The sequence below is a fragment of the Mesoplodon densirostris genome, chromosome 2, assembly GCF_025265405.1.
Source record: "Mesoplodon densirostris isolate mMesDen1 chromosome 2, mMesDen1 primary haplotype, whole genome shotgun sequence".
Lineage (NCBI taxonomy): Eukaryota > Metazoa > Chordata > Mammalia > Artiodactyla > Ziphiidae > Mesoplodon > Mesoplodon densirostris.
In genome coordinates, this window is record NC_082662.1 from 36,900,362 (window position 1) to 36,920,788 (window position 20,427).

A 20,427-nucleotide genomic window follows, 5' to 3' on the forward strand; every position below is an offset into this window, starting at 1 on the left:
TCACAACTCACAGTGTCTCCAGAGCTTGCCCAGTGTCGCTTCGGGGAATCCTCCTCCCCGTTAAGAAACACTGCTCTGGATGGACAGCCTCGCGCTGGCTGTCATCTCCATCCGTCTCTGACTGTCTTCTGCCGTGTCCACGGGGCCTGAGGCCGTGTCTCCTCGGATTTGGCTTCAGTGTCCACCTCACGTCCCTCTGTCCCCTAGACTTGGGGTTCCCATTGTCCCTCTGAGACCTGCAGTTGCTGCATTTCACGGGACCGTGCATGTAACGCTCCTGGCCCAGTGCTGGGCACACAGTCCGGAGCTGCTTGCGCTGTGGGGATAGCAGTGTTGGGCCTTCATCACCCAGTTTCGTCTGACTTTGCTCACAGTTGCCCGCAGCTCCACCCACAGTCTAGCAGGCCCAGGCGTGCTGGGTGGACCAACCTCTCTCCGTCCGACTCCCTCCCCCAGTGACTCACTCTCTCCTTCCATCCACAGCATCTCTCTCCTCCAGCTCTTAGGACACACAGCTCCCAGGCACCAGGGAGGAGCCACGCCTCCCACAGAGCCTGGCCTACCTGCCCCCACCCTTCCCCCTTCTCTGCAGGGACCTGGCCGCTGGGCCGCAGCTGTCTCTAAAGAGGGCGATGGCTCCACGGCCTTTCTCCCTACAGGCTCCCAGACCAGCTGCTCACGCTCTGGTGCCACACAGCGTGGGGCTGCCTCAAGGTGGAGGGGTTCTAGTGGGTTTGTGGGCTGGGTGGGCCCTGACCCCAGAACCCAGCTCACTGGGTCTGTCCGAGCCTTGAGGTGTGCGTGAGGCATGGGGGCTGGCCTGTGCCCCACTCCCGCCCCTCCCTGTCCCACCCTTGGCACCTAGTGCCTGCCAGCGGGACGCAGCCCTGTCCGCCGTGTCCTCCATGAGTCCTGAGTCTTTTGTGAGCGGCGTGGTCCGCGCGCACCTGCGGGCACATGCGTGTGCGTGGGGCACGAGAGTCTTGTCTCGTTTCCGTGCTGTGTGGGCAGATGAAGGTTGGCCTGTTTTTACTCTCTGTGTTTCTCCTTGTCTTTTTTTTATTTCCTCCTCATCCTCATCGCACTCTGCCATCAACCCAAACTCTCATCTCTCAGATCAGCGAGAAGGTTGGTCCTTTTCACTTCTTATCCATCTACAGTTCGCCCATCGACGGGACGCTCCCGTCCGTAGGGAACAGGGGCTCGGTCAGCTCCTCAGGCCCCAGTCAGGCCTGCCCGCCCATTGGGCTCTGCTCTCCACTGTTTGGGCGGCAGGCGGGCAGGACCAGTGGTGGGTGGGCAGGCCCCCCTGCCCCGCATGTTTCTGCTGCTTGGGTCCCTGACACCCCACGTGTCTGCATGTCCCCTTAGCTGGGCTCCCCTGCTGGGGAGGTCAGGTGGGCATGGTGCATGGCACGAGACTGGGCCCTGCCTTTGTGCCCAGGCCAGGCCAGCTCTCTGCTCCAGGTGGAGCTCAGGAGTGGTTGTGGGAGCAGTAAGAGCCGTAGGGCTTTACGCATACCTGTGGGACCTTCCACAGTCCCCCTCACCTAAAATCCACATGTGTCCAAACTCAGTCGAAACCCCTGGGAAGATGAAGGGGAAAGACTAATGGAGGATGAACTCACCCCTCGAGATCCTGCAGCACAGGGCGAAAGTCCTACAGAGTCTGCACTGTCCTTGAGCCCCTCTCCCAGGCTGGATGGGCAACAGCCCTGCTCTGCCTACTGAGTTTAGGGTCTGGGGCGCCGGGTGGGTGGCGCCATCTTGGCTCACTGAGGAAGTCTCCCAGTGACTTGTCTTTTCCGTCTCCGACCAGATCCAAATGAGGGTCTTCCCACCTGCCCCAGTCCCTTCTCTCTGCCTGAGCCCCCCAGACAGCTGGCACATCCTCAGTCCCATGCCGGGTGCTGGGCATTCAGAACAGGAGCTCACACCTGACTGAACGGTCAACTGCCATTTAGGGAGGCCCACGTGGGAGCCTGCAAGAGGCCCTGGCCCAGCCGCAGTTTGGGGAGCGCTTCTTAGAGACTCCACCAGCCCATTCCAGAGCAGTCTCACACCCCCAGGGCCAGGCCCCTACCTCCAGTCCTGGGGCCAGCAGTAGGGGCTAGTGGTCCTTCCTGTGTCACATGGTCTGAGTGGTCAGAGGAGGTTCTCCTGTCTACTGGGCTTTGGGCTAAGCCCCAGGGAGGAGACCCAGGCCACCTGGTCCCCTGTTGCATTCTCTCTGCGGCTTGAGTTTCCTCCGCGAGGGAGAGGGAGCCAGTCGGGAGGAGGGCTGTGGCCTCGGCTCAGATATCAGCCCTGAGCATCCATCCATATGCACTCCTGAGCTCTGGGGCATTTCAGTTACACCATTTCGCTGACCGGGCAGATCTGCCGGGTCGGTTCAGAAAACAGTCATCAGCAAAGAGAGCCCAGCCTGCAGCCGCCTGCCTCTGCACCCCTTCCCCCACCCTCCTAGTCCCTTGTCCCCCCTTCTCTCCGTCTGTGGTCCCACCCAAAATAAGCATGTACAGAAATATTTAATGGGAAGGCATAAATGAGTTTCTAAATATTCCAGGGGGATTTGCCTGGCTGGTAATTTGTTTGGCGCTGATAATTCCATGTTACATTTTTCCAGCTTTACTTAAAACTGTGCGCCGGCATTTAATTACTGCTCTGCAGCGGCCACAAGGTTATTTATTAAAGAGTTATTTTATCTTGATACAGTGGATCCTGCCCCTTATCCCCTCCTGAATGCTGTGTTATTTTCATCAGAGAAATTTCCGCGAGTGAATGCAGATTGCGGGGCTGCCTGCCCCCGCGGTTAGGCTGTCACCCCACTGAATGCTGATGCCTCCAGGTGCCGCTCCGCCCTGTCATAGCGGGTTGTCAGCTCCAATTATTAGACTTAAAAGTTACATCTGGAATATAATCCAGCAATGGCAAGGCCCTGTTTTGGAAATTGTCTATAAAATGTCAGCTCTGAGGATGCACAGGGAACGGTAATAGACTGGCATTGTTGGAGCTCAAGATTAGACCCTAAGTGCATTTTTCCCTGGCTCTGGTTTTTCCTTCCCTGCTGTTGCTTCTGTCAATAGACCGAGTCCCTGGCGAGTCCTGCCCCTTTGGGAGGCCTTGTGTCTGTGACAGCGGGAGGAGTGACAGTGGGACTGTTGCAGGGAGACGCCAGCCACCCCTGGCTCTTGGGATGGGGGTGGCCATCCAGGCAGGTCCCAAGTGCGGGCCCCCATGGGCACTCGGGGTCCCAGGAGGTAGTCTCTCGTCTCTGTTGCCCCCACCCTCCCTCTGTGGACCTACCCTGACCTCCCTCACACTGTGGGGAAGATGAGTCTGAGCTGTGGGAAACCGCGTCCAGGCTCCTCGTGTGTGGCTGTGTATCCCTGTCAACGCATGAAGGGTGGCGCCCTGCCAAGGTGTGCCTTCCAGGAGTCCCTGGGCTTGAGGCCTTTGCGTGGTGCTAGGGATGACCCCAAGGGTCACATCTGACCTCTCACTCACCTTAGCCCCTGGGGTTCTCCCTTCCACCTGCATCTAGGAGGGGGAAAATTAAAAATAAAAACAAAACTCTTCTCGATGTTAGTTCCCAAAGGGCCTCCGTTTCCTGGCAGTGGCACAGAAAACCCTGTCCTCCGGGACTATTTGAGGTAAAGCCCAGTCAGTTTCCTGCACTGCTTAGCTTGGGACCCAAGGTTTATCGGCCAAGGACCTACTTCCTTCTCCTGGGGCTCTTTGTTCTTATGTCTAGGGACCTGATTAGGTCCCAAGATTCTGCCACTGACCACAGTCAAGCTTGCAGCTGTGACCTGACACAGGCTCAAGGCCCATCCTCATGTCAACTGGAAAGTGTCTTCTCCTGGCAGCCTCGGCTGACCCAGAAGCTTCTTTGTGGAGCCTCCTAGGTCTCTTTTCAGCCCTGTGAGCCGGGCCTCAAAGGGGCGTGAGCTTTTTCATCCCACAGACCTACTCTAGGACGTGTATAAACATGGGCACGTCCCCGAAGTGTCAGTCTTCAGTCAGTTCCCCCGTCTGTAACTGGGAGGTGCTTGCACGCACAGTGTGGAAACCTGCAGCACATAGGAGGTGCTCAAGGGTGGTTTCCTTCCCCTAAACCCATTTGGATGCCTATGAACAAGGAGGAGATGGGGCAGCCACTGGCTGAGAGTCTTCACTTAGTCAATTAAGACTGCTGTGCCTTTCTGCTCGAGCCAGGGCTGTGCCTTCACCGGCAGGCCTGCCTCTCCTCCGTGGCCTGCCCTCCAGGCTTAACGCCAGAGCCCAGGGAGTGCCTGCACCCTGTACGTGCCTCCCAGCCTCACCCTTGTGCCATTTGCGGGGAGTGCTCAAAGGAGGCTTTGTCGTGGCTTCTTCCTGCCAACCACGTCCCCGGGATCCACCTGTTCCCTGCCGCACAGCACTGCTCTACCTGTGACGCGCTGTTGTCATTCAGTGTAGACTCCCAGCTTTAGGACAGATGACAGAAGCCCACTACTCTCAGCTTCATCGCAACAAGGAAACTTTTCTTACAAAACTAAAAACGTAGAAGCAGATTTGGTGTCAGGCAGGCCTGGATCCAGATATTTGAACAGTTTGGTTGGGCATTCGTCTCACAGTTTTCACAGCAGTCCGAAGTCTCTATCTTGTTAGCCAGATCTGGGTCATGTACCCCAAGAACCGAGAGTGGGGGCTGAGATGGTTCTCCTAAGAAGATGAGGATGTCGATTCTAGGGGGAGGCAGAACGCTAGACACCCACGGGACACGCTGAGAGCCCAGTGAGTCTGGGGCACAGAGGGAAGTAGACCCAGCCCCTGGCGGTGGTCATGCCCGGCCCGCTGGGGCACTGGCAGTGCTTTGGTTCTGTCTGGAGGCCTTGGAGTCGAGGCAGGGGCTGAGGAAGGTGTAGTCTGGGCTGAGGAGTCCTTTAAAACTCCATGCAGGAGATTTTAACATGGGGGTGATATGAGCAGATTTGGATTTGTGCCAGCTGTTTGTGGAGGGCCAGTTACGGGGTCGGGGGCCCAGAGGGTGACAGCAAGGCAGGAGGAGCAGAGGAGAACCTGGTACAGCAAATCCAGGGAAGGATGGTGGCTTGGACTTGGGAGGTGGCAGTCCCCTGTGGACTTGCAGAGAAATTAGCGTTTGAGAGATATTTTCGGTGGTGCATTAGCAGGACCTGGTGATTTGCTGGATGTCTGGTCTGTGGGCTGCCACTTTGACCCCTGTGTAGCAAGGTCATAGGTTGGACCAGGTGGAGTCTGCAGTTACTTCGAGCTCTGATTCTGTGCTTTTGGGCCATGCGAGCAGCAGTCTGGCATTTGTGGTGGAGGTGCTCTCGATGTAGCACCGTGGGTGCTTCGCATGCCTGGGCTCCCCAGCAAGGGCCCTCAGAGACCCACACTCTGAGTGGTCCCCTCTGGCCTCTTAGGCTCGCTGCCTGCCTTCTCCAGCCCCATGTGTAGGGGTGCCCAGGAAGGACACACCCCAGCCTCTGCCCACCAGCTGCATGCCCCGTCTGCATGCCAAGCGTGCCTGCCCACGGCTAGGTCTTGCCTGCCTTCCCTCCCTCTGCATGTTCCAAGAGTCTGTGCCGAGCTTGCGACTTTGGCAGGGGGGTGGGGGGTCCAGGCTGCACCTTGAACTGAGAGGCTCAGAACAGCTTCTGACCCAGGGAGCCCAAGGCCGGAGGTCATGGCCAGGCACAGCCACCCTCCCCCTTGAGATCCTCGTTCATTGGTGCTGAAGGCCGTCTGCTTGGCACCCTCATCATGTTACTGCCATCGTCATGCCCACCCTGCCCGCGGACCACGTCCCTGGCCCGCCCCGAACCCAAACCCCTGCCCAGTCCCTCCTGGAGGCCGCCCCTACTCCTGGGTTCTCAGGCTGTGCCTTGAGCATGGCTGAGGTCCTGGCAGGTGGTCATGCCACTGCCCTCATCTCTTCCTCTGGGACCGCGGTCTGGAGGTGGAGGCAGTGGCTCGAGAGAGGGTGGCCGTGTCACTTCCAGGCTGACCCTCTGCCCTGCCCCAGTCATGCTCTGAGGACCCTCCACCCTGGGATGCCTGGATCTCTTTCACTAGTGCCCCAGCTAGCCCCTCTGGAGACCCCTGGGGGGTCAGGATCAGGTAGGGGTGGGCACTGGAAGGCGACCTGGGATGTGGCCCTGACAAGGCCTTGCAGTGAGTCCCTGTGTGACCCTGGGCCTCAGTTTCCTAGGCTGTAAAATGGGAGCTTGGTTGTGGAATCTCTCGTGTTCCAGACAGTCCCTGAGAGCGGGGTGGGAGGTGGTCAGCCGGGACCCAGGGACTCCGCCCCTCCTGTCTCTGAGGTGGGCTTGGCTCTGATGAGAGGGGCTTCCTGGATGAGGGGCACCTGCCCTTGCATCCCCGCACGTGTCCTGCCCGGGCTATGAGTGCCTCTCTCCCTCCTCCCGCAGTGCGCCGCGTGGCTCCTCGTTTCTCCATCCCTCCCAGCAGCCAGGAGGTGATGCCGGGCGGCAGCGTGAACCTGACGTGCGTCGCCGTGGGTGCACCCATGCCCTATGTGAAGTGGATGTTGGGGGCCGAGGAGCTCACCAAGGAGGATGAGATGCCAGTCGGCCGCAACGTGCTGGAGCTCAGCAACGTGGTACGCTCCGCCAACTACACCTGCGTGGCCATCTCCTCGCTGGGCATGATTGAGGCCACGGCCCAGGTCACCGTGAAAGGTGAGTGCCAATGGCGTGCCTGCCGTGGCCCGTGGCCTTCCCTGTAGCAGGGGACGCGGCAGGCGAGTGTGGCTGCCGAGGCACAGGCAGGGCTGAGGGTCGTTGCTCTCCTGGTGCCCGGCCTCGGGGTCCTCCTGGCCCTTAGTTGGTGGAGGGAGGGGTTTCTGTCAGAAATTTTCTTAATCATTATAGCTAACAGGTGTTGGGTCCCTGGGGGGAGACGCTGTGCTGGTTAGTAAGCAAAGATTATTTTGTTCAGGTGGTGTCACGCTTGGAGATAGGTGCTCTCGTTGTCCCTATTTTATTTTTTAAGTTAGGAAACTGAGGTGCAGGGTCACACGGAGGTAAATGATGGAGCAGGGACTTGAACCCTGGGCATCTGATTCCACCGCACACCACTCTAACCACCACATAGCACCAGGCCCTCGGCTTTACCAGCCTCCTGGCAAGAAGGATGGGAAACAGTAGCCAAGGAGGGTGGGTTCTCCCCGCCCGGAGCCCTGGGACAGGCGCATGTAGAGCAGACTCCTTGGGGTGTCCTGCTTCCACTCTCCCTTCCAACACACTCCCATTCTGCAGCTGGAATCATCTTTTTCAAAAGGTAAAAAAGCAGGATCATGTTACCCCCTTTAAAGAAAGGGAGAAACACCTTCCAGTGGCTTCCGGCTGCTTTTACGATAAAGAGCAGGATCCTCACTGCCATGAACCGAGCAGGCTGACAGTCCTCAGTTTCGCCGTGCCCTCACCCCTCCCTTGCCATCACTGGCTCCATCTTGCTCTCCAGGTCTCAGTTCTTTGAAGCTTTCCCCGATCACCCCATCCAGGAACACCCCTGGATTTTTCTCCATCTCAGCGCCCTGCTTTCTGCTGTCCTTACCCATACCAGAACCATGATTAGCAACTCACTGATCGTTTCTCTCTTACGCTGGAGTGTAAACCCCACGAGAGCAGGGACGTGACTGTGTGACAGTGTGTCCTCAGCCCTAGCACAGTGCCTGGCACAGAGTCGGCACTCAGTATTATTTGTTGAGTGATTGGCTGTGGACCTGGGACCTCACCTTCAGTTTGAGCCAAGCCACGTGGTCCGTGGGGCCAGCAGCCCGTCACTCTTTCTCAAATCCAGGGCCATTCCCTAAGGAAGTACCTTCCCTCTCCCAGCCCCTGGTACACACTCTTGCCAGTGGAGGAGCCCAGACATGCTGCAGAGGCAGAGCTCTCTGCTCCCCAGCCCGTGTGCCTCCCATCTGCATGGGGCCCGGGCAGGCCCCCTCTGGGTCTGTTTGTTAGATGAGTCACCAGGGCTGACGTGAGGATCCAAGGCGTCCTAGAAGTGACTTGGGTAGACAGTGAATGACCCAAGGCCACCAGCCCCCACTAACTGAACTCAGAGGTCACCAAGGGCCTTCCAGGCCATTCTTCAGGGTGGGCTGTGGGGCTCAACCACACTCCGGTTGGATGAATCCCAAGGGCAGGGTTGGCTCCTGGAGTCATGACCTCAGGAAGCCCTGAGCTTCCCACTTTGTCCCCAGCTCTGCCGAAGCCTCCGATCGGCCTTGTGGTGACAGAGACAACTGCCACCAGTGTCACCCTGACCTGGGACTCTGGGAACTCAGAGCCTGTGTCCTACTACGGCATCCAGTACCGTCCAGCGGGTGCGGAGGGCCCCTTCCAGGAGGTGGACGGCGTGGCCACCACCCGCTACAGCATCGGCGGCCTCAGCCCCTTCTCGGAGTACGCCTTCCGCGTGCTGGCGGTGAACAGCATCGGGCGCGGGCCCCCCGGCGAGGCGGTGCGGGCGCGCACGGGGGAGCAGGCGCCCTCCAGCCCCCCGCGCCGCGTGCAGGCGCGAATGCTGAGCGCCAGCACCATGCTGGTGCAGTGGGAGCCGCCTGAGGAGCCCAACGGCCTGGTGCGGGGCTACCGTGTCTACTACACCCCCGACTCCCGCCGGCCCCTGAGCGCCTGGCACAAGCACAACACGGACGCCGGGCTCCTCACCACCGTGGGCAGCCTGCTGCCCGGCATCACCTACAGCCTGCGCGTGCTGGCCTTCACCGCCGTGGGTGACGGCCCCCCCAGCCCCACCATCCAGGTCAAGACACAACAGGGAGGTAGGCGCTGGCCGGCCGGGCAGACCTGGGGTGGGCAGGGCTGGGCGGCGCCTCCTCCCTCAGCCATGAGCTTGGGGCCCGTGTCCGCCCACACGGCCACTGGGGAAGGCGGGGCAGGCGTGGGGGTGAGACCCTGACTTCCCCTGCCTCCTTCCCCTGGGTGCCCCTGCCCCCGGGGTGACTGGCGAGGCTGACGGCGCCGGGCACGGGGTGTTGCAGTGCCCGCCCAGCCCGCGGACTTCCAGGCCGACGCGGACTCCGACACCAGGATCCAGCTCTCGTGGCTGCTGCCTCCGCAGGAGCGGATCATCAAGTACGAGCTGGTGTACTGGGCGGCGGAGGACGCAGGCCAGCAGGTGAGCGCTCGGCAGGGCCACAGGCGGCAGGGCTCCGCCTGGTCCTTGGCGATCTGTGGTGGGCTCACCGAGGCGGGCTCTTCTCAGTCTCTGTGGTGGTGTGGGCACAGCCCCTTGAGGCTCAGGCCCACGTGGCCTGTGTGGTTCTGTAGTCTTTGTCACCCCTGTGCCAGGGACAAAGGCCCTAGGTCTGTCCTGGGTCTCCTAGGCTCTGTGGCTCACGTGGCTCCAGTAGAGCCCTAAGGTTCCCTGGGGCCACGTATCCCTGGTGTTCCCATGGCCATGTGGTCGGTGAGGTGCCCTTGCGTGGTCCAGGTGGCCACGTGGCAGGGAGCCAGCCCTGCGGCCATGGTGGGTCCCCAGGGATCAGCTTCAGCCCATGTTGGGGGTGACCTCTGAGTGACCTTTCAGGTCAGGGCAGTCAGTGAGTGCTCCTTGCTCTTCCAGCACAAGGTGACCTTCGACCCCACCTCCTCCTACACTGTAGAGGACCTGAAGCCCGACACCCTATACCGCTTCCAGCTGGCTGCCCGCTCCGAGATGGGGGTGGGCGTCTTCACCCCCACCATTGAGGCTCGCACAGCACAATCCAGTGAGTGTCTCTCGGGGCCGCTGTCTGCTACGGCTGGGCGGGACACGGACACACACATACCCCTTCCCTTCGACCAGGTGGGTGGTCAGATCTGCTGGGCCCTGGGCTCAGTCTGGACCCCAAGTGAGGGACAGGTAAGTGCCCTCTAGTCTGCATCCAGGCGGCGGCTGCCCTCGCTGCTCCCTTCCCGACTCCTGCCCTCCCTCAGCCCCACCCCCGCCCAGGTAAGTTCTATGTCTCTGATTCGTCTCCTCCTCCCACCCGCTCTGTGCTGGTCACACGAGCCCCCTGGGCCACCCTCAGTGGAGGGACCGCTGTGCTCACTGCATCCCACACCTGCTTTGGTGGGCGTCTTCCCTCCCCATATCCACACATCTCATCTCCCTGTTACCCATATTCCTACCTCTTGCCCCCTCCATGAGAATCTGTGTGAGCCACGCAGTCACACTGAGCCAGCTGCACACAGGACAGATGAGACCGTGTGACCCGCACTGGGACTCTGTGGCCACCCGTGTGTTGGACTGTCCGTGAGGCCATGTGTGAGCCCACTTTGTGGTGTGGTGTGTTACTGTGTTCCTGCGTGAGTGAGACTCTGATGCCGTGAGTGTGTGCACGTTCGAGCAGCTAGCCGTGCAGCACCTGAACGTGTATGTCACTGTGATCGGGTCTACGTGGCTGTTCTTAGGACTGGGATCCAGCGAGTGTGTCCCAGTGACAGACCGTGAGCCCACAGGCTGTCTGGTCACGTGGCCACAGTGGGCCACTGTCTGTGAGGCTGTATGTGATAACGGGGCCATGCGTGTGTGGCTGGTTGGGATCATGGCATTGAGACAGTGAGCACATGTGATGACATGTGATGGTCTTCTGAGGCTGTCCATGTCACATGGGACTGTGTGAATGTGCCATGTGTGACCCGACGTTCATAGATTCATTCCATAAGCACCTGCCGTGCTCCTGTTAGGGGCCCATGCACACTGCAGGGCCAGCAGCACAACCCTGACACAGCCTCTGCCCGAGGGGGTCCTAGTCTAGTGGGGAAGACAGATATTAAACCCACAGTTATCCAAATGAGCTTTTAATTATATTTGTATAAAGTGCTGCAGAGGAGACAGCGGAGAGATGATGTGACAGGAACCTCATCTGATTTGAAGGGTCGAGGAGGGCTTCCTTGGGTGACACAGAGGCCCCACGCAGGGGGTCAGCAGGTGCAAAAGACCAAGAAGCAGGAAGGCACTTGGTTGTGGTCAGGGACGAGCAGCTGGCCAGTGTGGCTGGAGCAGCCGCCAGACCACAGCATTCAGGGCCTCGGGGACAGCGGACAGGCAGGAGGGCTGCCTGCCTACCGCGTGCAAACGCATGGGCCAGTCTGACAGGACACCGGAGACCAGTGAAGAGGCTGTGCATCAGTCTAGGCAAGAGACGGTGGCTCAGGTGAGGTGGTGGGGTGGATCTGAAAGCTGTCTGGGATGCCGCTGGCCAGACTTGGGGATGGGTTAGGTGTGGGGGACTGAGAGAGAGGGACACGTGGGGTGAAGCCTTGTACATGGTGTGGAGACTTGGGAGGAGAGCGGTGCCGCTCCCTAGGACGGGAAACGGGACAGACAGGTGTGAGGGGCGCACATGGTTCCAAGGCCCCCAAGCTCAGGATGCTGTGTGCCATCCAGGTGCTGATGCTTGGCAGGCTGCTGGAATCCAGGCCCGGGGCTGGAGGTGGACTGTGAGAAGGAGGACCAGAGATGGGAGGAAATCCAGGAGAGGGGAGTCTTGGAGGTTGCAAGAAGAGGGTTTCAAGAAGGAGACCAGATGCTGCTGCTGAGTGATCAGGGCCAGAGGGACGCAGGCGTGTCCTCTAGGTCTAGTAATGTGGAGGGGTGGACCTGGCATGAGGGGCCGAAGCTGATTGGAGTTCCACGAGGCGTGTATGAGAGGTGAGGAAGTAGAGACAGAGAGCTTAGCTGCGGGGAGGGAACACTGGAGCTGGTGCAGTCGGTGAGGGGGCAGCTCTGGGGCTGAGGATGGGATGTGTCTTTTAAGATGGGGAAATCTTTTTTGTTTTTTGTTTGTTTGTTTGTTTGTTTGTTTGTTTTTTGCGGTACATGGGCCTCTCACTGTTGTGGCCTCTCCCGTTGAGGAGCACAGGCTCCAGACACACAGGCTCAGCGGCCAGGGCTCACAGGCCTAGCCGCTCCGTGGCATGTGGGATCCTCCCGGACCGGGGCACGAACCCATGTCCCCTGCATCGGCAGGCGGACTCTCAACCACTGTGCCACCAGGGAAGCCCGAGATGGGGAAATCTTGAGCATATTTAAACGCTGTTGGGAATGTGCCAATGAGTAGAAGTAAAAAATATGGAAAAGAGAAAGACAGTTGGAGGCTCAGGGGGTGGGGAAGAGGGCAGAGCACGGGTGATGGGAGAGATTGGCCTTGGACAGGAGGGCACCCCCTCCCTTCCCAGGGGAGGGAAGGAGAGACTCAGAGCCGATGCAGGCTGGTGGGTTTGATAGCAAGAGACGGAGGAGCTGCTTTTGGGAGGCTTCGGTTTTCTCTGCAAAGTAGGAGATGGGGTCATTTGCTGAGAGGAAGGGAGGCGACGGGAGCTGGAGGTTTGAGGAGCGTGGAGGAGGTGGAAGGTATTTTGTATTAAGTGACAGAGGGAGCCGGGCAGAGAGCAGAGACCGGCCGGTAGCTTGGACGGCCCGGGGGAGGCCATGGGGTGCTCACAGAGTGCCAGCCTGCCTTGGTGGCTTTTTCTACCCACCCCCATGCCACCTTGGAGGAGATGGTAGGTGGGTTCATTCAGAGCTTGGGACGGGCTGGGCAGGAGCTCAGAGAGGGGAATTTGGGGTGTTGGTAAGAGTGGTGAGGTTCTAAGCTGAGTATCGAGGGCAGTATGGAGGTAGGTCAATGGATGAGGACCCTGGGGGTGAAGCAGGTGCAGTGCTGGGGACCCTGAGCAGCTGAGCTGGGCCAAGAGGTGAGGGCCTGCGAGGGGGTATTGGAGGCCAGAGTTCTAGAGAGAGTGGCAGCATCTGGGGCAGGACCACAGCAGCGCAGGGGAGGAGAAAGCTCTGAAGACGAGGGGCTTGGGAGCCAGTGGATCGAGAGGCTGCTGGAGTCACCTGAGCAGGAGGTGGTGTTAGAACTCGAGATGAGAAAGCCCAGGTGATGGCAGCAGAGTCCTCAGCGGGAATAGGAGCCGGAAACATCACTGGGAACGAGGAGGGCACAGACCCGCCTCCTAACACCCAAGGAGCCTGATGAGTGAGAGCCCCTCCGATGGGCACTTTCCCTCCAAACTGCCTGGGGGCCTCCAGTCTCTGCGGTTTCCTGTGGCTCAGCCACAGACACCCTGTCGAGGCAGCCTCGCACCAGAAGAGCCATCAGGTCACTTGTCCTGAGAAGAGCGAGAGCTGTGAGCACAGCAGCTGGGGAGGGTCTCCGTGTGTGGTTGTGGGTGTGACCAGGAGTGAGGGTGGCGTGGCCCCGTGCTTGTGTGCGTCTGATGCCCTGTGCGTTGTGTGTGAGACAGTGTATGTGTGTGAGGCGCTGTGTTAGAGCTGTGTGTGCGTGTGTGTGTGTATGTGTGTGAGAGAGAGAGAGAGAGAGAGAGAGAGAGAGAGAGAAGAGCCTATGGTCCAGAGGGAGCCGGGCTGTCTGGCGGCAGTGGCGGTAGCCTGCCTGGAGGGGCCCTGGGATAGCCATGACGCACCCCGGGAGTAGCCTGCCTGGGTGAGTTTCCCGTCCTCTGTGACTGGTCGCCATGCCTCTGACCCCCACCCTCCATCTGCCTGCTTCCCCCCATTTGTCTTCCCCAGCCCCCTCCGCCCCTCCCCAGAAGGTGACGTGCGTGAGCGTGGGCTCCACCACGGTCCGGGTAAGTTGGGTCCCACCGCCAGCCGACAGCCGCAACGGCGTTATCACCCAGTACTCGGTGGCCTACGAGGCGGTGGACGGCGAGGACCGCGAGCGGCACGTGGTGGACGGCATCGGCCGCGAGCACTCCAGCTGGGACCTGGTGGGCCTGGAGAAGTGGACGGAGTACCGGGTGTGGGTGCGGGCGCACACGGACGTGGGCCCCGGCCCCGAGAGCAGCCCGGTGCTGGTGCGCACCGATGAGGACGGTAGGCAGCGCCGAGGGCAGGCGGGGGCGGGGGCCGCCGTGCCGCTGGACCCCCGCGCCGGGCTCCCAGGGCCTTGGCCTCCCGCAAGCCCAGAAGGACTTGTTGTTTTCCCAGTGCAGGCTTAATGGCCCCAACTGGGGAGATGTAGCTTGTGGGACAGCCTGTGCCCAAATCCCAGCTTCGGGGCTTCCTCAAGGCAGCTGGAGCCTTAAAAGGCTAAGGCCGAAGAGGCAGCCCACCCAAGATTTGAAAGGAGGACTGGGGAGGCTAGTAGAATCACTCAGGAGAATCACTGAGGTTCTGCCTCTCTAGACATTGGCGTGATGTGGGGCCCAGGAGATAGGACAGGTTGTGCTGACTTGGGGTGGTCGAAGGCCTGGTGCCCCGCCTCCACCTGTTCCCCACCTCGGCCCTCCCCACCAAGTGAGGCAGCCCTGGGCCAGAGGGGTCGTAGGGTCCCGGGCTCTTCCCCATACCAGGCAGAGGGAGCCCTCCACGTTCCTCTCCAGGGCAGACAGTCTAAGGAAACTGCATCAGGGCCTTTCCTGGGGCAGTGGGGTGCGAAGGCAAGGCTCTGGAGCATGCTGTGCCCGCCTGAGCCCGGATCCATACCACACACCTAACTTCCTTCTCCGCCTGGTCCCCAGTGCCCAGCGGGCCGCCACGGAAGGTGGAGGTGGAGCCGCTGAACTCCACTGCCGTGCGCGTCTCCTGGAAGCTGCCCGTCCCCAGCAAGCAGCACGGTCAGATCCGCGGCTACCAGGTCACCTATGTGCGGCTAGAGAATGGCGAGCCCCGCGGCCCACCCATCATCCAGGACGTCATGCTGGCCGAGGCCCAGGTGTGACACTGGGAGGTGGGCGGGTGGGCGAGACCAACATATTCCACTTCCTCGTTGGAACCCAGGTTTGCTCCCCTCCCATACCTGCTCTCAGAGGGACTGTGACACCAAGACATCCTGCTGTATCGGGCTAGGAAAGCGCTAAGACCGTGAGGTTAGGGCCAGGCGCCAGGAGCACTCCCTCCTCTTGTCTTAGGTCTGCCTGAGCTGTGCCAGTCCAGGCTCGGCCAGCCCCATCTGCCCTGGTGACAGTCCCAGCCTGGCAGTCACCTCTGTGGCTCAGCCACCAGCACTAACTAGCAGTGGGGAACACTGTCCGCACAGACCCAGGCCTCAGCCCCCTCAAGCCCTCCTTTGTGGTTTTCGGAAAGTGCATTCGCTGTCAGGCTGGGCTGTCGAGATGTGCTTTCCTCCTCGGCAGCCCTCCTCCCCCAGCCAGGTGGTCATCTCGCCCCACTTGGCCCTTGGCATTGCAGAGTTCTGTGAATGGCCAGGCTGCGGTGTTGCTCTGTGCCTGGCACGGAGGGGGATGGCACAGCCCCTGATGTTTGCTCTCAAGGGCTGGGCCTGTGCCCAGTGTCACACCTCGCTCTGTGCCCTTTGTCCTCAGAGGAGGATGATTTTGCCCGTGAGCTTGGGGTGAAGTCCCTGGGCTATTCTCGGCACTGGTTGGCTACCCAGATGGAAAACCTGGGGTACTGGGAGGTTAGGCGAGGGGGCCCTGAATTTCCCAGTAAGGAGTGGCCGAGCTCAGATAAGAAGCCTGGTCTCAGGATTCCTGGGAAAGGGCTGTAATTGCTACCACGAGTTACCTCCCAAAATATTCTGCTGAAGATTCACAATGCCTGATGTGTCTGTGCTCAAGGGCTTTCCATCCAGAATCAGGGCTGTGGCGGGGTAGAGCCCGATTCCCCCGCAGAACCCACACACCCTCCCTGTCCAGGATAGGTGCAAGCATGTATCCTGTGTTCTACGTGCTGCGCTTAGAGGTGAGCTTACCCACAGGCAAACAAGGGCCTTTGTCTCTCTGGCTGGGCTCAGCCTGCTGCCCAGAGGGCGCCCTCTTCCTCCTCTGGCCTGCCTGGTGCTGAGGGAATGGGGTGGAGGAAGTGAGCTTTTGGACCCTCCTGCATTCCTGGGGCAGGTTGAGGGCTCCTCCTGGAGTCTCAGCAGACACACCCACCCAGAAACATCCCGGGAATGAGCTCTCTCTGGCCCCTCCTGCCCCAGGGGGCCAGCAGCACAGCTGCAGCCAGTGGGGTTCCAAAGGGGCCACTTCACTTCGGGTGCCCCCTTCTGGTTCTAAGTGGTTTGGAGGGAGCTGGGCCATAGGACGAGGGACACTGTCCTCTTGGCCACAGACAACCTGTGACAGGAGGTAAACATGAGCCCAGGCTCTAGGGAAGCCGAGTGAAGACGGAGGGCCTGCCCTTGCAGCCCCGCCGGGACTGGATTGTTCTGCTCCAAGCTAGGAGAAGAGCAGATGGGGCCCGGTCCCCAGCCTGGCCACAGGGCCCAGCTGTCCCCCAAGCACCTGGTCAAGGACACCACGGCCTGTCCTTCCCCACAGCACCATCTGCTCAGTCCAGGCCCTGTCGGTTCTGAAAGAACCATGGGGGGGGTGTGTGGCCAGACCTGTCTCCTTTCGTGTGTGTCTCCATCTCAAGTTTGTCTGTTTCTCCAGGTCTCTGACTCCACCTCCCGTCTCCTTTTTTTAGTACATCTTTATTGGAGTTTAGTTGCTTCACAATGCTGTGTTAGTTTCTGTTGTACAACAAAGTGAATCAGCCAAATGCGTACATATATCTCCATATCCCCTCCCTCTTGAGCCTCCCTCTCACCCTCCCTATCCCACCCCTCTAGGTGGACACAAAGCACCGAGCTGATCTCCCCGTGCTATGCAGCAGCTTCCCATTAGCTATCTGTTTTACATTTGGTAGTGTATATATGTTGATGCCACTCCCACTTCACCTCAGGTCCCCCTTCCCCCCAACCCCGTGTCCTCAAGTCCATTATTTATGTCTACGTCTTTATTCCTGCCCTGCTACTAGGTTCGTCAGTACCAGTTTTTTTTTTTAGATTCCATATCTATGTATTAACGTACAGTATTTGTTTTTCTCTTTCTGATTTACTTCACTCTGTATGACAGACTTTAGGTCCATCCACCTCACTACAGATAACTCAATTTTGTTTCTTTATATGGCTGAGTAATATTCCATTGTATATATGTGCCACATCTTCTTTATCCATTCATTTTGTCCCTTTCGCATGGTCTGTTTTTCCTTCCTCTCTCTGTTTCTGTCTCTCCCTCTCCCTGAGAGTGTTTTTGTCTGTCTCGTTGTCTTCTCTTTCCTGTCCTCTAATCCCTTCCATCCTCTCTCCCTCTGTTTTGTTTCAGCCTCTGTCTTTCCCTTCTTCTCTCACTCTGCTCCTCGTGAGCACCTCCATTCCCAGGCCTGGCTTGGACATCTCAGGATACCCCAGGCAAGGAACTTAGAGCAGTGCCGGGCCCAGCCACACCCTAGAAAGTGGCCGTGGCCAGGAGGGACAGTTGATGGCCTCCTCCCGTATCTTGTCCCACGCTGCTCACCAGGGCTTTACAAGAGAGCTTCCCAGAACAGAGGCACTGGGGCCATTGGACAGAGACCAGACCAGCACTGCGAGAGTCGCTGGGCCGGAGGACCCCATGGCACGTCTATCCTAGGGATGGCATGGACCATCTTCCTGTGCTGTGCTGGACAGCTGCCAGCTGCCGGCCCTCCAGTGCCACAGAAGCTCCCTCCCTCTACCTGTCCAGCTAGTAAACCTACAAGCACCATGGCCTAAAGAAGAATGTACCAAGAATGAGCAGCAGGGCCAGCCCAGAAATATGCCTTCCTACCTTGATTTTCAGGCATCCCAGGAAGGAACAGGGCTCTGAGGACTTCCCTGTGCCTGTGGGGCAGGGTCCAGGCTCTGAGCTTGGCACTCACGGCCCTTATCATCTTTCTGGCCATCCTGCCTGGGCCCCTTCCAGCCACAGTATAGCTCCTGCTGTTCCTAGGGCAACCCTCCTTGCTTAGGGCCACTGGCTAATCTGTCTTCCCAACTGGGATACTTTTGAGAGTGAAAGGAGACGTGAATAATCATACCAAGTTGGCAAGCCTAGGCCAGGACTGGCCCCGGCAAAACAGGTGTACCGCCCTTGGTGTCTTCTCTCCCCTCTGCCTGAGCTGTGGAGCCCACCCCTCAAGTCTGGCAGCCTTTCCCTCGAAGTACCTCCACGTGGCACCCTCCGACCCCTCAGTGTCAGGGAGCCCTCGCTCTGGCCCTCCGCTCTTCAGGTCTCACCTCAGCCCTGGTGCCCACAGTTGGGCTCACACACATTTGGGCTCGTGAGACAGGGGCTGGGATCTTTGGATGGGGAGTGGTCCTGGGTTGCCACCCCCCGGGGCACTTCGGAGGCCCGTGCCCGCCATCTGCCCTCCCTGGCCAGGCCCCCTCGGAGCCAGAGTCCTTCACATCCTGTCTCCCTTTCTCTCCCTCTCCCGCGGTCAGTGGCGGCCAGAGGAGTCCGAGGACTATGTAAGTAAGAGGTGTGCGAGCGCGGGCAAGACCTGGGTCAGGCTGGGCTCATGGGATACTCCCCCTCCCCCGCCTTTCCTCCCAGCCTGAGCCACCAAGATCCACAGGGCACCAGCCACGTCCAGAGAAAACTGGCGCTTAGGCACAAGCCCGGAGCTGAGCAGTGATTGGCATTTCCTCTAATCCTTACTTCTCACCTGTCGAGCGGCAACTGCAGGCCTGTGTTCAAGATCGACCAGGGCCTGGCCCCTGCTCTAGCCAGATGGAGATGGAGTTAAATCCGATCCTGATCGTTAGGCCTTATTGATCCCTGGAGTGAAAAATCACCTGCTCCAGGCCCAGGCTGGGAAGGGAGTCTGGGGGCCGGGTTCCAACATCGGTGCCTTCTGGAGCCCCAGCCCTGGGAGACCCTCCAGCCAGGGCAGGAGGGGACCTGCGAGAGGTTGGTGGCAGCTGCAGTGGCCCCACCCGAGGCTCAGAGCTGGAGGGACACCAGGGTTGGTGGTGGCAACTCTGTTCCCACTGCGCGGTGGTCCCCTCCCTTTTTCCCACTTTTCCCTCTGTGTGGTGTGGCTTGGCCTCCCGTGGTGTTTCTCGGCATGTCCAGAAATGATGCCTGGGCTGGAGATGGGCGTGTGGGCAAGGCCTGCCAAGGCACGGGGACACTGCCCTGGCTGACTTCTCAGGCATCGCTGGGGACAGTGTGCTCCCCAGGGTGGGGTTTCTCTGTCCCCCTCGTCTCTCCTCCCTGGCTCAGGGAGCATTGCAGGGCCAGTGCCTAGAGGGGGGCAGGAGGGGTCCCGACTTGGTCCTGCAGGGTGGCGCCCTGGCCCACCCCTCCACCTCGCTCTGTGGTGTGCGTGCACATGCGTTAGTATCTACAGGTGGCCCCCCGCCTGCTGGTGCAGGAGGAGCCGTAGGCTGCACGCGTGTGTGCGCCAAGAGCCACGCAAGGTGCTCTGTGCGTGCGAGGCTGTGTGCCCCGTGTGTTACAGGCACCCAGACCTCACAAGGTGCCATTCATAGTACAGTGGAGCGGAGGAACAGTGTGGCACTTTGTTCTTGTCTGAAAGGGAGAATGAGCAGACTGTCTGCCTTAGGCTTGCTGCTCCCGGGCTGGGCTGGGTCCTCCTGGGCACACATCACCTGCCTGTCCTGCCTTCTGCAGAGTCCAGCAGCTCACAGCCCCCTTTCCGGGGACCTATGGCCCTGTGTGCCCTGGGGGGCCCCGCCGGCTAACATCCTGAGGTGGCTGGCCTGCTCTGGTTCCTCCTTGCTCTCCTGTGATGGGAATGGGCCCTTCCTCCTGCCTTAGGAAACCACCATCAGCGGCCTGACCCCGGAGACCACCTACTCCATTACTGTCGCCGCCTACACCACCAAGGGGGACGGTGCCCGCAGCAAGCCCAAAATTGTCACGACCACAGGAGCAGGTGAGTGAGGGGTCGGGGACGGAGCTGAGTCGGGGGGGGCAAGGGGGGGGCAGGGCCAGAGCCCAGTGCGTGGTTGTTCAGTCCCAGGCCGGCCCACCATGATGGTCAGCACCACGGCCATGAACACCGCGCTGCTCCAGTGGCACCCACCCAAGGAGCTGCCTGGGGAGCTGCTGGGCTACCGGCTGCAGTACCACCGGGCCGACGAGGCGCGGCCCAACACCATCGATTTTGGCAAGGACGACCAGCACTTTACGGTCACTGGCCTGCATAGAGGGGCCACCTACATCTTCCGGCTTGCTGCCAAGAACCGGGCCGGCCCGGGCGAGGAGTTCGAGAAGGAGATCACGACCCCCGAGGATGCTCCCAGCGGTTTCCCCCAAAACCTGCGTGTGATAGGGCTGACCACATCTACCACGGAACTGACCTGGGACCCCCCGGTGTTGGCGGAGAGGAACGGGCGCATCACCAACTATACCGTGGTGTACCGTGACATCAACAGCCAGCAGGAGCTGCAGGACATCACTGCCGACACCCACCTGACGCTCTCCGGCCTCAAGCCAGACACCACTTACGACGTCAAGGTCCGTGCACGCACCAGCAAAGGCGCCGGCCCGCTCAGCCCCAGCATCCAGTCCCGGACCATGCCCGTGGAGCAAGGTGTGTGCTGCAGGCACGTGGCTGCGCCTGGGGACCTCT

The 20,427-nt window shown here is 60.0% G+C and overlaps 1 protein-coding gene across 4 annotated transcripts in view; it reads left to right on the forward strand.

Annotated features, from left to right (window-relative positions):
• Positions 1–20,427, forward strand: part of PTPRF (protein tyrosine phosphatase receptor type F) — an 85,206-nt gene that overhangs the window by 47,337 nt on the left and 17,442 nt on the right. For 2 of the 4 annotated variants that reach the window (XM_060089663.1, XM_060089664.1), the window contains exons 8-15: positions 6,441–6,710; positions 8,240–8,821; positions 9,041–9,177; positions 9,625–9,769; positions 13,585–13,890; positions 14,538–14,731; positions 19,611–19,728; positions 19,810–20,388. In XM_060089663.1, the coding sequence (XP_059945646.1) occupies positions 6,441–6,710; positions 8,240–8,821; positions 9,041–9,177; positions 9,625–9,769; positions 13,585–13,890; positions 14,538–14,731; positions 19,611–19,728; positions 19,810–20,388 (2,331 nt within the window). The remainder of the gene's footprint in view (positions 1–6,440; positions 6,711–8,239; positions 8,822–9,040; positions 9,178–9,624; positions 9,770–13,584; positions 13,891–14,537; positions 14,732–19,610; positions 19,729–19,809; positions 20,389–20,427) is intronic. The other 2 variants (XM_060089665.1, XM_060089666.1) reach the window with 1 other exon arrangement.